This window comes from Tamandua tetradactyla, chromosome 16 (genome assembly GCF_023851605.1).
Source record: "Tamandua tetradactyla isolate mTamTet1 chromosome 16, mTamTet1.pri, whole genome shotgun sequence".
NCBI classification, from domain to species: Eukaryota; Metazoa; Chordata; class Mammalia; order Pilosa; family Myrmecophagidae; genus Tamandua; species Tamandua tetradactyla.
Genome location: NC_135342.1, coordinates 63,298,178 through 63,315,901, shown reverse-complemented (window position 1 = coordinate 63,315,901; position 17,724 = coordinate 63,298,178). Strand labels below are relative to the sequence as shown.

At 35.9% G+C, this 17,724-nt stretch overlaps 1 protein-coding gene and 1 pseudogene across 1 annotated transcript in view; one reads left to right on the top strand and one right to left on the bottom strand.

Annotated features, from left to right (window-relative positions):
* The window catches only part of SNTB2 (syntrophin beta 2), a 158,209-nt gene that overhangs the window by 14,936 nt on the left and 125,549 nt on the right, over window positions 1-17,724 (bottom strand). Inside the window, exons 4-5 of the mRNA XM_077132848.1 lie at window positions 13,350-13,492; window positions 6-202 (exon numbers count right to left, since the gene is read on the bottom strand). Coding sequence (XP_076988963.1) covers window positions 6-202; window positions 13,350-13,492 — 340 coding nt within the window. The remainder of the gene's footprint in view (window positions 1-5; window positions 203-13,349; window positions 13,493-17,724) is intronic.
* Window positions 3,315-4,589, top strand: LOC143659658 (thioredoxin-dependent peroxide reductase, mitochondrial pseudogene; annotated as a pseudogene).

The window sequence follows — 17,724 nt, the reverse complement described above, 5'->3', positions numbered from 1 at the left end:
TGTACCCAGAGAGACTTCCTTAATCAGCTCAGCAGCAGCATGGCAACCCTGAACAAGTATCCTGGTCCAGGTTGATAGATCCCGATGTGTCTCCACTCTGAACAGATGCATCTCAATGCCCTGCCGAGAGCCTGTCCTAGTAGCAAATGTAAGGTCCGATCCAAGTGAAGGTGATCTACATCCGGAACCAGAATGAACCAACCTAGGACCATAAACAGAGCAGATCAAAAGTAATTAAGGCCTTATGAAAGGAAAATGTCAGGAGTTTATGCTGAACAATAAAGCAAAAAATTATAAAAGCCATTCACACTTTTTGGATAAGTACATCTCAAAGCAAGATCAGTCTTTGAAGTAGAAGTAATTCTTTTTCCCTATAAAATGATCTCTGATGTCACAGTCAGACAAAATACTGTGGATTGACCACAGTCCCAATTTCCCATGGGTTCTTTTATGTCTTCCTGGCTATGCATATAAAAAGACCTAACAATTTTAATTAGCAAATTATCATTGAGCACCCATTCTTCTGGGGCACAGAGAAGATTGTAGCTAGTAAAGATCTACAGCAAACCCTAACTTGGGTTTTATTCTTTAAATTCATGCTGATTTTGCATTTTACTCTAGAATCCCTTGAACTATAAAAGAAATGTGTGAAAAAATGGAAATAAAAGGTATATAGATTTTAAAAATTTTTATTAATAAAACCAATCAACATAAAATATGAACATTCTTTTTCATCACATAGTTGTATGTTCATCATCATGATCATTTCTTAGAACATTTGCATCAATTCAGAAAAAGAAATAAAAAGAAAACAGAAAAAAAATTCATACATACTATACCACTTACCCCTCCCATTCATTGATTACTAGCATTTCAATCTACTAAATTTATTTTAGCATTTGTTCCCCCTATTATTTATTTATTTTTAATCCATATGTTTTACTCATCTGTCCATAAGGTAGATAAAAGAAGCATCAGACACAAGGTTTTCACAATCACACAGTCACATTGCGAAAGCTATATCATTATTCAATCACCTTTAAGAAACATGGCTACTGGAACACAGCTCTACATTTTCAGGCACTTCCCTCCAGCTTCTCTGTTACGCCTTAACTAAAAAGGTGCTATCTATTTAATGCATAAGAATAACCTCCAGGATAACCTCTTGACTCTGTTTGGAATCTCTCAGCCATTGACACTTTATTTTGTCTCATTTCTCTCTTCCCCCTTTCAGTCGAGAAGGTTTTCTCAATCTCTTGGTGCTGAGTCCCAGCTCGTTCTAGGATTTCTGTCCCACATTGCCAGGAAGATCTACACACCTGGGAGTCATGTCCCACATAGAGAGGGGAGTACAGTGAGTTTGCATGTCGTGTTGGCTGAGAGAGAGGGGCCACAACTGAGCAACAAAAGAGGTTCTCTTGGGGGTGACTCTTAGGCTTAATTTTGAGTAGGCCTAGCCTATCCTTTGTGGGGTTAAGTTTCATATGAACAAACCCCAAGATTAGGGGCTCAGCCTATTGCTTTGGTTATCTCCACTGCTTGTGAGAATATCAAGAATTCTCCACTTGGAGAAGCTGAATTTTCCCTCTTTCTCAGGTATATAGTTTTGAAAGGAAGAAATAAAACTGCTTTTGTTCATGGATGATGATTGTTTATGTAAAAAAATCCCAAAGAAGCGACCAAAAAGTCGAAACTAAGTGATTATGGCAAGGTCACAGGATATAAGGTTAATATACAAAATTGCTTTTCCATATGCTAATAAACATTTGGAATTTGAAATTAAAACTCAATGCAATTTGCATTAGCACCCAAAAATAAAATTCTTAGGCATAAATCTAACAAAATATGTACAGGATCTATTTAAGGAAAGCAACAAAACTCTTATAAAAGTAATCAAAGAAGTTATAAATAAATGGGGAGATGTCCCATGTTCATGGATAAGAAGACTCAATATTGTTAAGATGTCATCTCCCTCAACTTGATCTATAGATTCAACACAATCCCAATAAAAATTTGGGTATGTTAAATGATTGTAAAGCTTATGAAGAGAGGCAAAAGACCCAGAATAGCCAACACAATGCTGAAGAAGAACAAAGGTGGAAAATCGACACTATACAACTTTAAGACTTACTTTAAGCTACAGCAATTAAGACAGTGTGGTTGTGGCAAAAGAATAGACAAATTAATCAATGGTACAGAATAGGAAGCCCAGAAATAGAACTGCACAATATAGTCAAGTGATCTCTGACAAAGAACAAAGGCAATTCAGTGGAGAAAGGATGGTGTTTTTAACAAACGTTGGTGGACCAACTGAAAATCCATGTGCAAGAACATGAATTTAGACACAAAACTTACACCTTTCATAAAAATTAACTCAAAATGGATCTTAGACCTAAACCTAAAATACAGAACTATAAATTTTCCAGAAGATTACATACGAGAAAAACTAGGTGGCCTTGGATTTTGCAATGAGTGTTCAGATACAACACCAAAAGCAGGATCCATGAAAGAAAAAAAATCGATAAGCTGAGCTTTACTAAAATAAAAAACTTCCGCTCTGCAAAAGATATCATTAAGAGAATGAAGAGACAAGTTACAGAATGGGAGAAAATATTTCCAAAATACATATCAGCTATAGGACTTGTATCAAAATATACAAAGAACTCTTAAAATGCAACAACAACAAAATCAATTAAAAATAGCCAATTAAAAAATGAACAACAATAATATAAAAATTTGGTGAACTAAAGTCAAGAGCATGGGTTATGAGGTAGGGGCTTATTGTAAAAAAGGGTCTTAGATTGTAAACTTTTACAGCAGTCACATATATTCAAGAGGTGTAACGGTCAATTCTAAATTCTGAGATACTGAGCTGTTTGTATACAACATGGTCTTTCCCAGAAACTTTGGGTATCTATGTGACACCTGAGAGTCAGAATTAGAGCTCTGAAGCTATGAAAGTTAGCAATACCCCATACAAGAACTGTTTACAAGAACTGTTTTAAAAGCTGGAAAAGTGATCAGCTATCTAGTAGAGATATGAATGAAGCTGATCTGGATAGGACTAAGGTACATCAGAAGACTGGGTAAAGGATGATATCATCCATATTTTAAAACTTCAACTTCTGTTGGAGACTAAAGGCAGAGATGTTTATTTGGTGCAAAATTTATATTGTGGGTGGTGCACTTCCTAATTTAACTTGTATGGTCAGTTTAGTTGAACACCGTAAGTACACGGAATCTTGAATAGGGCATGAAATTTCGTTGGTTTGTTCAGGTTAGTATGTTGCCCTGATAAATCCCAGAGTGATTTAGATAATGAATAAAAAAGTGAGCGTGCACTGAAAATGGCCGCTACTGTGGGAAGGCTGTTATGGGCTTCGATTGTCCGACATGCAGGCGCTGTTCCTCGGGGCGTTTTGGCCACTGCAGCTCTTAGACCGGCTGCCTCTGGAAGACAGTGCTTGGCAAACGTAGTATGGTCTGCTTATGGTCAAGCAAAATTTGCCTTCAGCACAAGTTCCTCAAATTACGTTCCTGCTGTCACCCAGCATGCGCCCTATTTTAAGGGAACAGCAGTTGTCAACGGAGAGTTCAAAGAACTAAGTCTTGATGACTTTAAGGGGAAATATTTGGTGCTTTTCTTCTATCCTTTGGATTTCACCTTTGTGTGTCCTACAGAAATTGTTGCTTTTAGTGACAAAGCCAATGAATTTCATAATGTGAACTGTGAAGTTGTTGCTGTTTCGGTGGATTCCCACTTCAGCCATCTTGCCTGGATAAATACACCAAGGAAGAGCGGCGGTTTGGGCCACATGAATATCGCACTCTTGTCAGATTTAACTAAGCAAATTTCCCAAGACTATGGTGTGCTACTGGAAGGCGCTGGTCTTGCACTAAGAGGTCTCTTCATAACTGACCCCAATGGAGTCATCAGGCATTTGAGTGTCAATGACCTCCCAGTGGGCTGAAGCGTGGAAGAGACCCTCCGCTTGGTGAAGGCATTCCAGTTTGTAGAGGCCCATGGAGAAGTCTGCCCGGCAAACTGGACACCAGATTCTCCAACAATCAAGCCAAGTCCAACTACTTCCAAAGAATACTTTGAGAAAGTGAATCAGTAAATCACCCCTTGTATACCTGCAGCTTCTCACTTCTCACACCAGAGAAGAACCACAACTTGGAACTCACTTTTAGCATTTCAGGGATGATTGTTTATAAAGGCAGGAAAAACATTATGCTTATATTCGTGAATATTACTTTAAATATGTTTTTGTAACATTGGCTAAGGCTTTTTAAACTTGTTTAGCTGCTGATCTAAGCAGTTCTTTATTTGTAACATCCTAATGGCTAGCTCATTTCTGTAGAATGTCTATTTCACCTACTTCTTGGATCATGTCTTCAGTGGGAAAAGGAAACGCTCTTTTTTCTTATCCTTACTTGAACCTTTGTGTATACCAAAGTAGTAAAGCAGACATTTAAAGCTTCTGATCAAGGGTTCTGAGATTTTCTTCAATTTCTTTGTATTAAACTGAATTTTCTTTTAAGATATCAAAGATCATAGTTTCAAGTTCTTAGCATCAGCTATCTAACTTAACTCCTGCAATGGATGTGTATGTTACTGAAACAAATGTGAATTGTATTAAAAAGCACGGTAGTAAAGTGATTTACCTGATCATGCATGATCCCATCTGAGTTTTCTAGTTTACATAGTTATTTTGTTAGTTGACTTAGTGTTCATATATTTCTAGATATTTGATTGGGTATACTTATAAAAGATATTTATCGAGTCCAAGGATTGCATTAAAAATTGTAATTTCTCTTTTGAAGTGTTCCATGGGAAGTATATAATTAAAAAATAAACATATTTTAAAACAAAACAAAAAAAAAGTATTTGCAAAGAAGAAAGCAGTAAGTATCAGACAAGATCCTCTATTTGATACATAATCTTAATCCCATTATCTTAAACAAATGGCTTCTGATTCAGTTTTTAGTGTCAGAGAGGAGAACCTCACTTTTCCATGAATGTATAACATGTCCAAGAAAAGAGAAAGCCTTAAGTGCATTTTAGACTCTGACTTCTATGATTATTTACAAAGGAGGATTTGTATCTCATAAATGTGCTTCCCAAATGATAGTGCATGTTCTCTTCTTAATCAATCTAGTAACTCCCCCCCCTAAAAAAAAAAAAAAAAGTATTTGCAAAGTCCCCTTGGGGGGAATGAGAGAAAGGGGGAAAAATTAAACTTCCCCATTTGGAGAATTTCTGATATTCTCACAAGCAGTGGGGACAACCAGATCAATAGGCCGAGCCCTAGATCTTGGGGGTTGTCTCTATGAAACTTATTCCTGCAAAGGATAGGCTAAGCCTACTTAAAATTAGGCCTAAGAGTCACCCCCAGAGAACTTCTTTTGTTGCTCAGATGTGGCCTCTCTCTCTAGGCCAACTCAGTAAGTGAACTTACTGCCCTCTACCCCCTCTACATGGGACATGACTCCCAGGTGTGTAAACCTCCCTGGCAACATGGGACAGAAATCCCAGGATGAGATGGGACCCTGTATCAAGGGATTGAGAAAACCTTCCAGACCAAAAAGGCAAAGAGAGAAATAAGAAAAAAATAAAGTATCAGTAGCTGAGCGATTTCAAACAGAGTCGGGAGGTTATCCAGGAAGTTATTCTTATGCATTATATAGATATCCTTTTTCAGTTTTTTGTGTATTGGTGTGGCTAGAGGGAAGTACCTGAAACCGTAGAGCTGTGTTCTAGTAGCCTTATTTCTTGAAGATGATTGTATAATGATATAGCTTTTACAATGTGACTGTGTGATTGCAAAAACGTTGTGGCTGATGCTCCGTTTATCTAAGGTATGGACAGATAAAGAAAAATTATGAATAAAAAATAAATAAATAAATAATGTGGGGGACAAAGGTTAAATAAATTGGGTAGATGGAAATACTAGTGGTCAATCAGAGGGAGGGGTAAGGAGTATGATATATATGAATTTTTTCTTTTTTATTTCTTTTTCTGGAGTGATTCAAATGTTCTAAAAAATGATCATGGTGATGAGTATACAACTATGTGATGATATTGTGAGCCACAGATTGTATACCATGTATGGAATGTTTGTATGTTAAAAATGTTTATATGTTAAGTTTTATCAATAAAAATATTTTTAAAAAATGGACAAAAGATCTAAACAGACACCTCATCAAACAAGATGTACAGCTGGAAAATAAACATATGAAAAGATGCCATTAGGGAACTGCAAATTAATTATCAGAAATAAACTGCACTAATGGAAGATTTAGTAATAGGGGAAGCATTGTGTGGGCATAAGGGGCAAGAGGGTGGGTATATTTAATTCTGATACACTGTTCTGTAAATCTAAAACTATACCAAAAAAAGGTCTATTTATTATTTTAAAGTGATTCCATTATCAAAGAAGTTTGGGAAAAGCTGGGTTAAACAAAATTACACAAGTTTCTTTACTGAAGGACTTTAGTATAAATATGTTAATGTATGCTGCAAATTTCCAAAAGGATGAAGAAGTGTGCAACGTTTTTCAAATTTATTTGTCAGCAGGCCTTTTTAGTTTGCCTCCCACAGGAACTCACATAGGGCCATACCTTGGACCAGAAGCTCTACAAGGGCTTTTCAACTATGGTAATCCCTGATTCCATTTGGGAGGACACTCATTCTTCCCCAGATCTCTCCTTCCCTAGATTCAGGCAATCTTGTTTAACTCAAAGGGACTGGGATAATGTCAAAACTCCTGGATTAAATCCTGCTAACAATTGTGTCGATCAAATATAGTTTAAATAACCTTCTGAATCTCAGTTTCGGATAATAGTTATTTGTGATAAGCTGAATAAGGACCCTTAAAGATGTCTACGCAATTGTATAAATATATACCTTTTAAAATGTGACTGTGTGATTGTGAAAACCTTTTGTCCGATGCTCCTTTTGTCCAGGGTATGGACAGATGAGTAAAAAAATAAAGATAATAAATAAATAAATAATACAGGGGAATAAAGGGTAAAAAATTGGGTAGACTGAAATACTAGTGGTCAATGAGAGGGAAAGGTAAGGGGTATAGGATGTATGAGTTTTTTCTTTTTATTTCTTTTTTTGGAGTGATACAAATGTTCTAAAAATGATCATGGTGATGACTACACAACTATGTGATGATATTGTGAGCCATTGTTGTATATGGTTGAACTGTATGTAGATATTTCTCAATAAAAATATTTAAAAAATTATTGAGTAGTGTATAAAGCTTGTTTATATGGGTTATATTTATCAATATTTACTATATTAGTAATTAAAACTGGAAAATATTTTAAAATTTATTTATGAATTCATTTAAAATTAAAAATAATAAATTCATTATAGGCTACCATATCTAACTTACTTTTATTAATAATTTAATTTTCCAAAAGAAAAAAATGAGAGGCATAACTTTAAATTTTTTGCAAGTCTCTTTAATGTCTAGCTCAATAAAAGATAGCTGGATTCTCATATCTGCTTCTGCATTTGTTCTAGTGTGTAGTTGCAGTTTTTGAAGAAAACCTAGTCTCACCCAGCTCACCCAGGTAGGTATCTGAAAAAGGAAGGAAGGAATATTTTATAGCTTTTTCAGATAGTTGTGGATATCCTTCTTTGATACTGAATCAAAACTCATCAAGTGGTGGTTTGCAATGCGGAATCTGAAACATATAAAGTTTTTGTATCCTTATATATTAAAAATATTTTTAAAATAATTTAAAATTATATATATATAAAGGATATATATTTGTATCCTTATATATTAAAATTTCAATTTTAAAATTGAAAAAATTCAATTTTAAAAGTCTATATAAAAAATTGAATGGACTTTTTTTTAAACCTATGTATGATTTTATAACATCACGAACTGGTCATTTGGAAAATATTTGGTCACTGGTTTATGTAGATTTTTCAAATCTTAAATGCAGTCATTATACAATATTTTAAAATTCCATTCCTTAATATCACTACTGATCTCATCAGAAAAGTCTCAGTATTGGAAAACTGTCAAGCTTATGGTGGCAGATACAAGCTTTCCAAAATTCTAATTTCTGTTTGAAAGCTAGAATTTTATTTTTGGCAACAAATACTGCCAGTGTTTTCCTTGAACTGACAGACTCGTTTTGTTCATTTTAGAGTAAATATCTGACCATAGTTTGTCAGTCAGTTGTTCTTTGGAATTTAAAAATGGTGTTCCACGAAAAAAGCAGTGAGTTCAGACAGCAGTATAATCACGTATGGCCTTTTCCTTGAGATAACCATCATACTTCAGTATGAGCAAAGTGCTTTATGAATACTTCCCATTTCATCACACAAAATATTAAAAAGATATATACTCAAGGGTGGAGATTAAATAAAGCTAATCATTTCTACTGCTTCAATAAAGACATTCTGAAGTGAAACTGGCTTTTTTCTCCTGCAAGTATGTGGCAGTGAAGAATACAATGACTAATACAGTTTGGTGTCACTGCCTTGATTTATGTTAAGCATCAGCAATTTTACCCACACTGCTTTTGCACCCTTAGTGCAAATGTCAACACAGTGAAAAAGCAAATAACCTCTTAGTATGAAAAGTATGTAAAGGAGATTCCCAGAGGTCCATGAAATATACTTTGACAACCACTGCACTGAGCTGATTCCATAAAGCCAACATGTCAATTAAATATTAACTATTTCAGTAAGAGATAAATAAATTTCAAAATTACTCCACAGATGATCCAGATGAGACATACTACTGGGGAAAGTGACAGGGTATATTCTACCATATTTGGTTTGATTGTTAATTCCAAATCAGACATTTAAAAAATATAAAATCTAGAAGGATCTTTTTCTACAGATTATGATTATGAAATATTTGGTGGAGAGAATCTAATTCAAACCAGCTGCGAGACTCTTGCTGAGCAGCAATTGGTTAGGCCACACTGCCAAACGGGCCCCCCTTTTAGGGGTAGGCCAGATGAGATCATGCAAAGCTTTTTAGCAGCTTTTGACCCTTAAATCCCATAGGCACACCACAACTCAATATTCCATATTGTAAAGTAGCTCCATTTCCTTTGAAATTTGTTTCTTCCCCAGTCAAAAAAAGCTTATAGGAAAAGGCTACAAAATCAACATCCTGAAAAATCCACAAGTCAGTCTTTCTGTCTGTATCATACAACTGGCTTTATTCTCAAAATCCTCTTCATTTATTACTTTCATGTTTTACATAATTCCTCATCAGCATGAAATAGCTAATAAGAAAACATATACACACAATAGCTTTGGTTTCCAATAATTTGTAAAAATGCAATCCAAAATAGCACTCTATAATAACTCATGTTAATTTATATTATCCTAAAAATGTTCTCAGATTGTATACTACAATTAATTCTTAATTTATTTTGTGGATAATCAAGGTCCTTAATTTCTTTTCTATTTCTTCTCTGTGAGTGCATATTCTTCTTTCTTTCTCTGTTTTTTGGGGGGGGGGGGATGGCCCTATCACTCATAAGAACATGTTTCAAAAATATTATAAGTATTATTGAAATTGAACATTCAGCCCTTTCTCCTTACATAGCCACACAGAGACTAAAGCTCTCATCTGCCATTTTTTGCTCCTTAACCACCAGCATTTCGAGAACAAGGAGTAAAAAAAATCCCTGCTATTACATTAATTAAACTTCAGAGCCATATTCAGTGAGCTATAAGCATCACCCATTTAATTAATGGCTAGTTCAATTTGCACGTCTAAGTTGATCCAAATAATACATTTGAATTCCTAACATTTAACATACAAATTTCACTACTTGTGAGTCAGAGTTCCTCTTTTAGCAAAGGCCAAATTAAACCAATTATTATATATATATATATATATATATATGTATAAACTTTTTTCTTGTATAACATCCAGCCTCTTCTGGAGAGGCTGGGTCCTCTAGGTTTCAGGACTTATCTGGACGAAGGACCCACCTTGAGGTTGTAGGTTTCTGGAAAGTTTCCCTAGCACATGGAACCCTTGTAGAATCTTATATATTGCCCTACGTGTTCTTTAGGATTGGCTGGAATGGTCCTGGTTAGGGTTTGGCAGGTTATGATAGGTGGCAAGGTCTAACTGAAGCTTGCATAAGACAAACTCCCGAGTAGCCTCTAAACTATTTGAACTCTCTCTGCCACTGATACTTTTATTAGTTACACTTCTTTTCCCCCTTTTGCTCAGGATGGAATTGCTGATCCCATGATGCCAGGGCCTGATTCATCCCTGGGAGTCATCTCCCATGTCACCAGGGAGACTTTCACCCCTGGATGTCACGTCCCATGTAGTGGGGAGGGCAATGATTTCACTTGCAGAGTTGGGCTTAGAGAGAGTAAGGCCACATCTGAGCAAAAAAGAGGTCCTCCAGAAGTAACTCTTAGGCATACCTATAGGTAGTCTAAGGTTCTCTGCTACCTACATAAGCTTCACAAGAGTAAGCCTCATAATTGAGGGCATGGCTTATTGATTTGGGTGTCCCTGAAGTTTGACACAGCATCAGGGGATTCCCTGATGGCAAGGTTTAATAGTTTAAAAATAGAACTTGTTGGCATAATTTTCATTTAATAATAATTATAATTAAAGCAAGTAAAACCTAGTACTTACAATGCGCCAGGCACTGTTCAAGGCATTTTATAAGTATTATCTCATTTAATACCTGCCCAATGAACACCTGTGGTACAGAAAGGTTAAGTAACATGCTCTTAATTACTTGCTATAAGTGACAGAATAAGGATTCAAACTCAGTTTATTATGGATTAATCTTAGTCCCTTCTATTAAATCTTGTTGGGTTTTTGTTTTTATTAGAACAGCTTTACTGAGATTCACACCCCATCCATCTGACCCCATTAAAATATACAATTCAATGGTTTTTAGTATGTTCACAGAGTTGAGCAACCACCACCACAGCCAATTTTAAAACACTTTCATCACCTCAAGAAGGAACACCATAACCTTTAGCTATGGTCAACCCCCTCCCCCACCCCCTAATTTCCTCCTCCATCTTTGCCTGCCCCTCCTCCCAGCCCTAAGCAACTAGTAGTCTACTTTCTGTCTCTAAAGGTTTCCCTGTTCTGGATGTTTCATATGAATGGAATCATAGAGCATGTGGTCTTTTTTGAGTGGCTTCTTTCACTTAGCATGTTTTCAAGGTTCATCCATGTTATAGCATGCATTGGTACCACATTCCTTTCTATGGCTGAACAATGTTCCTTTGTATGGATATATCACATTTTGATTTGCCATTGTCAGGTGATGGCCATTTGAGTTGTTTCCCCTTTTTGCTTCTTATTAGCTGCCCATTTTTAAATTGGGTTATTTATGTTTTTATTATGAATTGTGAGTTCTTTATATATTCTAGGTATAAGTTTCTTATCAGAACATGATTTACAAATATTTTCTCCCATTCCACAGAGCATCTTTTTACTTTCTTTATGGTGTCCTTTGAAGCACAAAAATTTTTAAGTTTGACAAAGTTCAATTTATTTTTCTCTTTTGTTGATATTATTTTTCTTTTTTGAGCTTATGGTATCACATCCAAGAAGGCTTTGTCAAACCCAAGGCTACAAGGATTTAGTCCTATATTTTCTTCTAAGAGTTTTATAGTTTTAGCCCTTAAAGCTTGCTTGGACAACCATCAATGTTTTCTCCTTAGTTGCAAATAATACCATCCTGACGGTGTATGCATAACTACCCCATTTCCTTGTTTATTACAGAAGTACTTTAGCGGTCTAGGCCAGCCTAGTCTATAACCAGAAATTACATTCTTATGGAATTGTAATTTTTAGCACTGAACAAAGGCTAAACTATAGGATTTGATGGGGGACCCCCTCCCATCCCTCCTGTAGCACATAAAGAAATGGCTAAGCAAGAGTTGTCATCCTTATATTTTCTGACCTGAGAACTTGAGCATAAGCTCCTTCCTTATAATTTAAATGTAAGACGTCTCTACAGTTATATTCCTAAATTCTAAATCTTTAGAGTATCAAATCAAATTGCCTTAATTATAAATACTGAGACATGTTCACATAGTTTTGTTGTATTCCTGCCATCCTCCCAATGTAACCATAACAGAGAAATAATATAAGTAATAGAGTTTAACTAAACTAAGATTTATTGAGGGCCTACTATATGCGAAGCATTGTGGGAAATGCTGAGATGACTAAGTCATATTTCTTGACTTCAAGGAGGTTATAATTTAACAGGGATTAAAAAAAAAACAGAACAGAGAAACTGATGGTTAAATTCAGCCTTTCTGCAGAACCCTTAGGTCCTGAAGAAAATAATGAGGGCATACCTCCCTTCTCCTAAGGCTCAGCATATCCTTTTTCTGTATTCTGTGCTTTAAGTGATCCAGTTCTGATTTATAAAGATGCTCCTGAAAAGCTATGCGAAAATTACATTTTTTAAAAAACAGAATGGTACATGTAAGGGTACTTGGCAAATTAAAGGAAATCCTATATAACGTGAAAGTCTCCTAGAATAAATCCTTATCTGCTTAAAGTAGGATCCCTACCATACAACACCCCACCTCTACTGTTTCCTGGGAAATACCAGATGGCTTTCACCATTTAGGTTTTCTGACTTCCAAATACTTTTCTGTTGGGATCCTTTTTAATGTGTAGTTTTAAGCCACATCAACACTTGATTGTTGTTGTTTTTTAAAGTCTAAATAAAACTGAATGTGAATATGTATTCCAGTTTCATAGTTTTTGTCTCAAGATATCTTGGCCCCCATATCTATATTTCTCTATTCTTTCCCCTTCTAACTCTCTATATCTGGCACGTTAAAAACATCCTGTTGCTTCAGGCCAAACCAATGTTTATTTGATGGAATCAAATTATGTGCTCTTACAGTAGAAAGAGAAGTTGAAGAATACTTTGGCTGAGTTGTGTGGTTTATCCACAGTACCACATTATGGTTTAAATGCTTTCATCACTCAGTCAAAAAGTTGCCACAATTTCAGTGGTTTTCTAGTCATAGCCAATAAAGTAAAGAAAAAAAAACATTATTTACTTATCTTCATGACTAAGCAAATCTTGAAGGGAACAGTTAGGAAGCTGCTACAACAACTCTAAAAATGCACACAAAAATATTAGTGACCGAAACAATCTATTCAGAGCTAGGAGCTGCAAAATGATCAATATGGTTGTGAAAGCAAAGTTTTTGTCTAAATCAACTACATCAGCTACTTAACTTCTATTTTAGATATTAAAGATAATACAATGCACTTTAAAATTCTGTAATAAATTTTTAGATTAGGATAAGTATTTTATTTTTTCATTTTTAATCTTACCTTGTGGCAACAAGAGGATAGCTATGACAGGGTGAAGCCCAGGCATCCTTTGTCCATGGCATACAGTCATAAAGCAGCAAATCCTTCTCAGTCACAGCCATAAGGACAGGTCTCCACTGTTGTCTCCCACCATCTAGTTTTGCCTGTTACAATGGTGAAATCCAGAAAGCAGAGCTAACTATAAAGATATATAACTGTAAAATTGCCTTTGATGATGATCTAAAAGGTTGGTTTTTCTTCGCCCCCACACCTAACCCCAGCCTAACTGTCTTGAAGATACAGGAAGGATCCCATCAGGTTCCTTCCCACTGACAGAGATACTTCACTGGCAGGTGTCAGATGGTTTGTGCAGTTTGAAATAGCTTTTCCCAAGTCAGTTAAAGCATTATCTATCGATGTGACACTTTTCTCCCCCTTCCACAATAATTGAATGCCACCAGTTCTGATTAAATATACAGTAATCTGTTAAAGATTAATCTGTTCAAACAATTTCAACATGTCTGATATGGGAGCAACATTTTCTAAGTACAGGATAAAAACACAAAATCCTACTACTAAATAACTGTATAATTTCAACATCAGTGTTTCTCAAACATTTTTTGTTAAGACCTATAATAAGAAATATATTTTACACTGCAAACCAATATACATATACTTATATAAATAAATAAAAAGTTTTTAAAAACCACACTAACCCCTATATTTTGTGCATTATACTGATTGTTTCTAGTCTATTAAATTAAAAATGCTGATCCCAACCTGCTATGTTGTATTTTGAAAAACACTGATACAAACTGTTGTCAAAGGGTTCCCCATTATATTTTAGGAAATTTATATTCAGTTTGAAATGTACCATTGCATGTACTTGCATAAAGCTCATTCACCTCCATAGACGTTAGGTATTAAAATGTAGGAAAGTAACCATTTTTTATTCATACTGTCAAGGATCCGTGTCCAAAAAGCAAAATATCAGGTTCAAGAAAAGCCTGTGGGCAGGCCACGGTGGCTCAGCAGGCAAGAATGCTTGCCTGCCATGCCAGAGGACCTGGGTTCGATTCCTGGTGCCTGCCCATGTTAAAAAAAAAAAAAAGAAAAGCCTGTCATTCTCAAACCTTTTGTCTTTATCAGATGAGACCTTTGAGTAGGGACTGCTTAATATCAAATGCTTCAGCATTAATCCTTCAGCTACTATCACTGAAGGCTTCAAGGTGAATTAGAATTGATGAATCATTTTTTCTTAAGTTTTCAGTGCCACGTTTCATTTCCACTTCCTTAATGACTTCTGAAAGTGATTTGGACATTATCAGAGCACCTAAAGAATACATCTAAAATCTGAAAAGTGGCCTGAGTGGTTCAGTTCTGTGATATAACATCGACCATGGGACTCCAGTCACAAGCTAACTCCAGCAGTGGGAAGTAAATTTTAGCCAGAAATGACTAGTGTTCTACCATGTGCCGAAAGCAACAAAAAACATGACCTGACACTGAGGATTCAAGCAAAATATTGTAGAAATAACTATTGTTTTCTTCTCAGTGAACTCAAGTTTTCTAAGCTTTTATATTAGTCACTGGCTAAGTCTGCAACACCAGCAGGGAGAGTATCAGCTCTAAGGAGGTTCTCTTGGACTCTTACATTTTTGTATCACAGGTTATCTTGAAGGGATTTCTAGTTGATGTTCACTAATATGTTTTTGTCTCTGAGATTAAGGACAATATTTCAATAAGGAAAATAATGTAAAACCTCTCTTTCCAAAGGTTAAAATAATAATCTGATTTTTTTTCACTCTTAAAATATAGAATTTTATTTAGAAACTGTTTAAAGTCGAAAAAAACTCTGTCAAGAAAGACCAGGTGGAAAATGGGTTTCCAATAAAATGGAATTTCAGGGCAACAAAAGTCTAAAAGGCCACAAAAGAGAAACAGCACAACCATCATTTGAACAATGTCTAGTTATTTGCATTTTTCTGGCATTGTTAATCACTGAATCTGGGTTTTCCTCTGAATTCCACACAGATGCACTACACAATTTTATCATAAAATATCTGCCTTCTACACGCATTTCAGGACAAGGTACCACCAGAAACAAATCAATACAAATACAGCATGGATTGAACAATCTCAGTGGTGGGTGACACACATTTTACAGAATTTTGTCAAAGGGAATGAATAGGCTGTGGGCAAAAGCAAATGAGGGAGAGTTAAAGAACGGAATATTTTAAATATTAATTAAATTAGTCATGGTATTGTATTTTCTGCAAAAGAAAACTAACATTTAGTAAAACGCTAATGAATTTATCTCCAAAGAGGTTAATGCAGGGGCAAAGTTTTCCGATAGCAGTGGAGAGTTGCTATGGACTGTGGACAGTAGGTACGGAAAACACCCGTCTTGCAGATCCAAGGTAGCAATGGCCTTCACTGATCACTCCCTTTGTGAGTGGTCCAGAAAGAACTTGGGGAGCATGATAACCTGCCTGCTGTGATCCACTCTAAGCAGCAAACTTTAAGGAGCCAAGGAACAAGAGGACAAGAAGGGCAGAGGAGAGAAACATGTTAAATGTAATTTAAAAAGCAGTAAAATGGGACACAATCCCCATTCAAATTCCAGAGATGTGCCAAGCCCCCAAAAGTAGTTGTTAGACTGAAAAACTGAACACACCTCACTTACCAAAATGTGCAATACACAGAAATTCGGGAGGTGATTGGAAAAATCATCAGAGAAACGCCAAATGAAAATTGAGCTTTTAAACTCAAATATCTTAGGGTGGAAACACATCCTGTATTCTTGCTTTTTAGCAGGAATGCAATTGCCACCAAATGGCTATACAGAGTAACTTCCCTTTTGGGCCAATGTCTAGGCCTACAAAGATTCAAGCAATCCTGCAAAGCCTTGTGAACAGCAGGTTCCAAAGATTCCAAGGTCTGGCCCTTCCTTCCTAAACAAAATATTGAACACATAAAATCTGTCATGTTAACGTTTATATTTCGAAATATGGAAGCATATTTTAAATACACTGAAGGCATTTGTTTATTACAATGTTCTCTGCCAAGATGTCACATAAGCTTAAAATTCAATTCAGTCTTTCCAATTTTGTATCGAGGTCTCTACTTCAATGTATTACCTAACACCTTCTCCAGCAATCAGTGTTTCCAGCAACCACATGGTGAGCCCGAGGGTCAGCCTCTTTGCTCCCTAGGTGAACTAACTAGATGTTAATACTGCTTTGCCACAAGGTGAAAGCTCCTAACTCATACTTAATGTAAAAGGAGTGGAATTTTTGCCAAGTGCACTTTTTAAAAAATTCATTTATTAATTAAAAAAATTTAATAACAAACAAATAAAAACATTAACATATGATCATTCCGTTCTACATATATAATCAGTAATTCACAATATCATCACATCATTGCATATTGATAATTTCTTAGAACATTTGCATCAATTCAGAAAAAGAAATAAAAGACAACAGAAAAAGAAATAAAACAAAAACAGAAAAATAAAGATTATACATACCATACCCCTTACCCCTCCCTTTTGCTGATCTGATCACTAGCATTTCAAACTAAATTTATTTTAACTTTATTTCCCCTATTATTTATTTTAATCCATATGTTCTACTCCTCTGTTGACAAGGTAGACAAAAGGAACATCAGAAACAAGGTTTTCATAATCACACAGTCACATTGTAAAAGCTATATCATTTTTCAATCATCATCAAGAAACATGGCTACTGGAACACAGCTCTAAATTTTCAGGCAGTTCCCTCCAGCCTCTCCATTACATCTTGAATAACAAGGTGATATCCACTTAATGCGTAAGAATAACCTCCAAGATAACGTCTCAACTCTGTTTGGAATCTCTCAGCCATTGACACTTTGTCTCATTTCACTCTTCCCCCCTTTTGGTTGAGAAGTTTTTCTCAATCCCTTGGTGCTGAGTCTCAACTCATTCTAGGGTTTTTCTCAATTCCTTGATGCTGAGTCTCAGCTCATTCTAGGATTTCTGTCCCACATTGCCAGGAAGGTTCACACCTCTGGGAGTCACGTCCCACGTAGACAGGGGGAGGGTGGTGAGTTTGCTTCTTCTGTTGGCTGGAGAGAGAGGCCACATCTGAGCAACAACGAGGCTCTCTTGGGGGTGACTCTTAGGCCTAAATTTTAAGTCAGCTTGACCTATCCTTTGTGGAGTTAAATTTCATATGAACAAACCCCAAGACTGGGGGCTCAGCCTACGGCTTTGGTTGTCCACACAGCTTGTGAGAATATCAAGAATTCAAATTGGGGAAGCTGAATTTCTCCCCGTTCTCACCATTCCCCGAAGGGGACTTTTTTTTTTTTTTACATGGGCAGGCACCGGGAATCAAACCCGGGTCCTCTG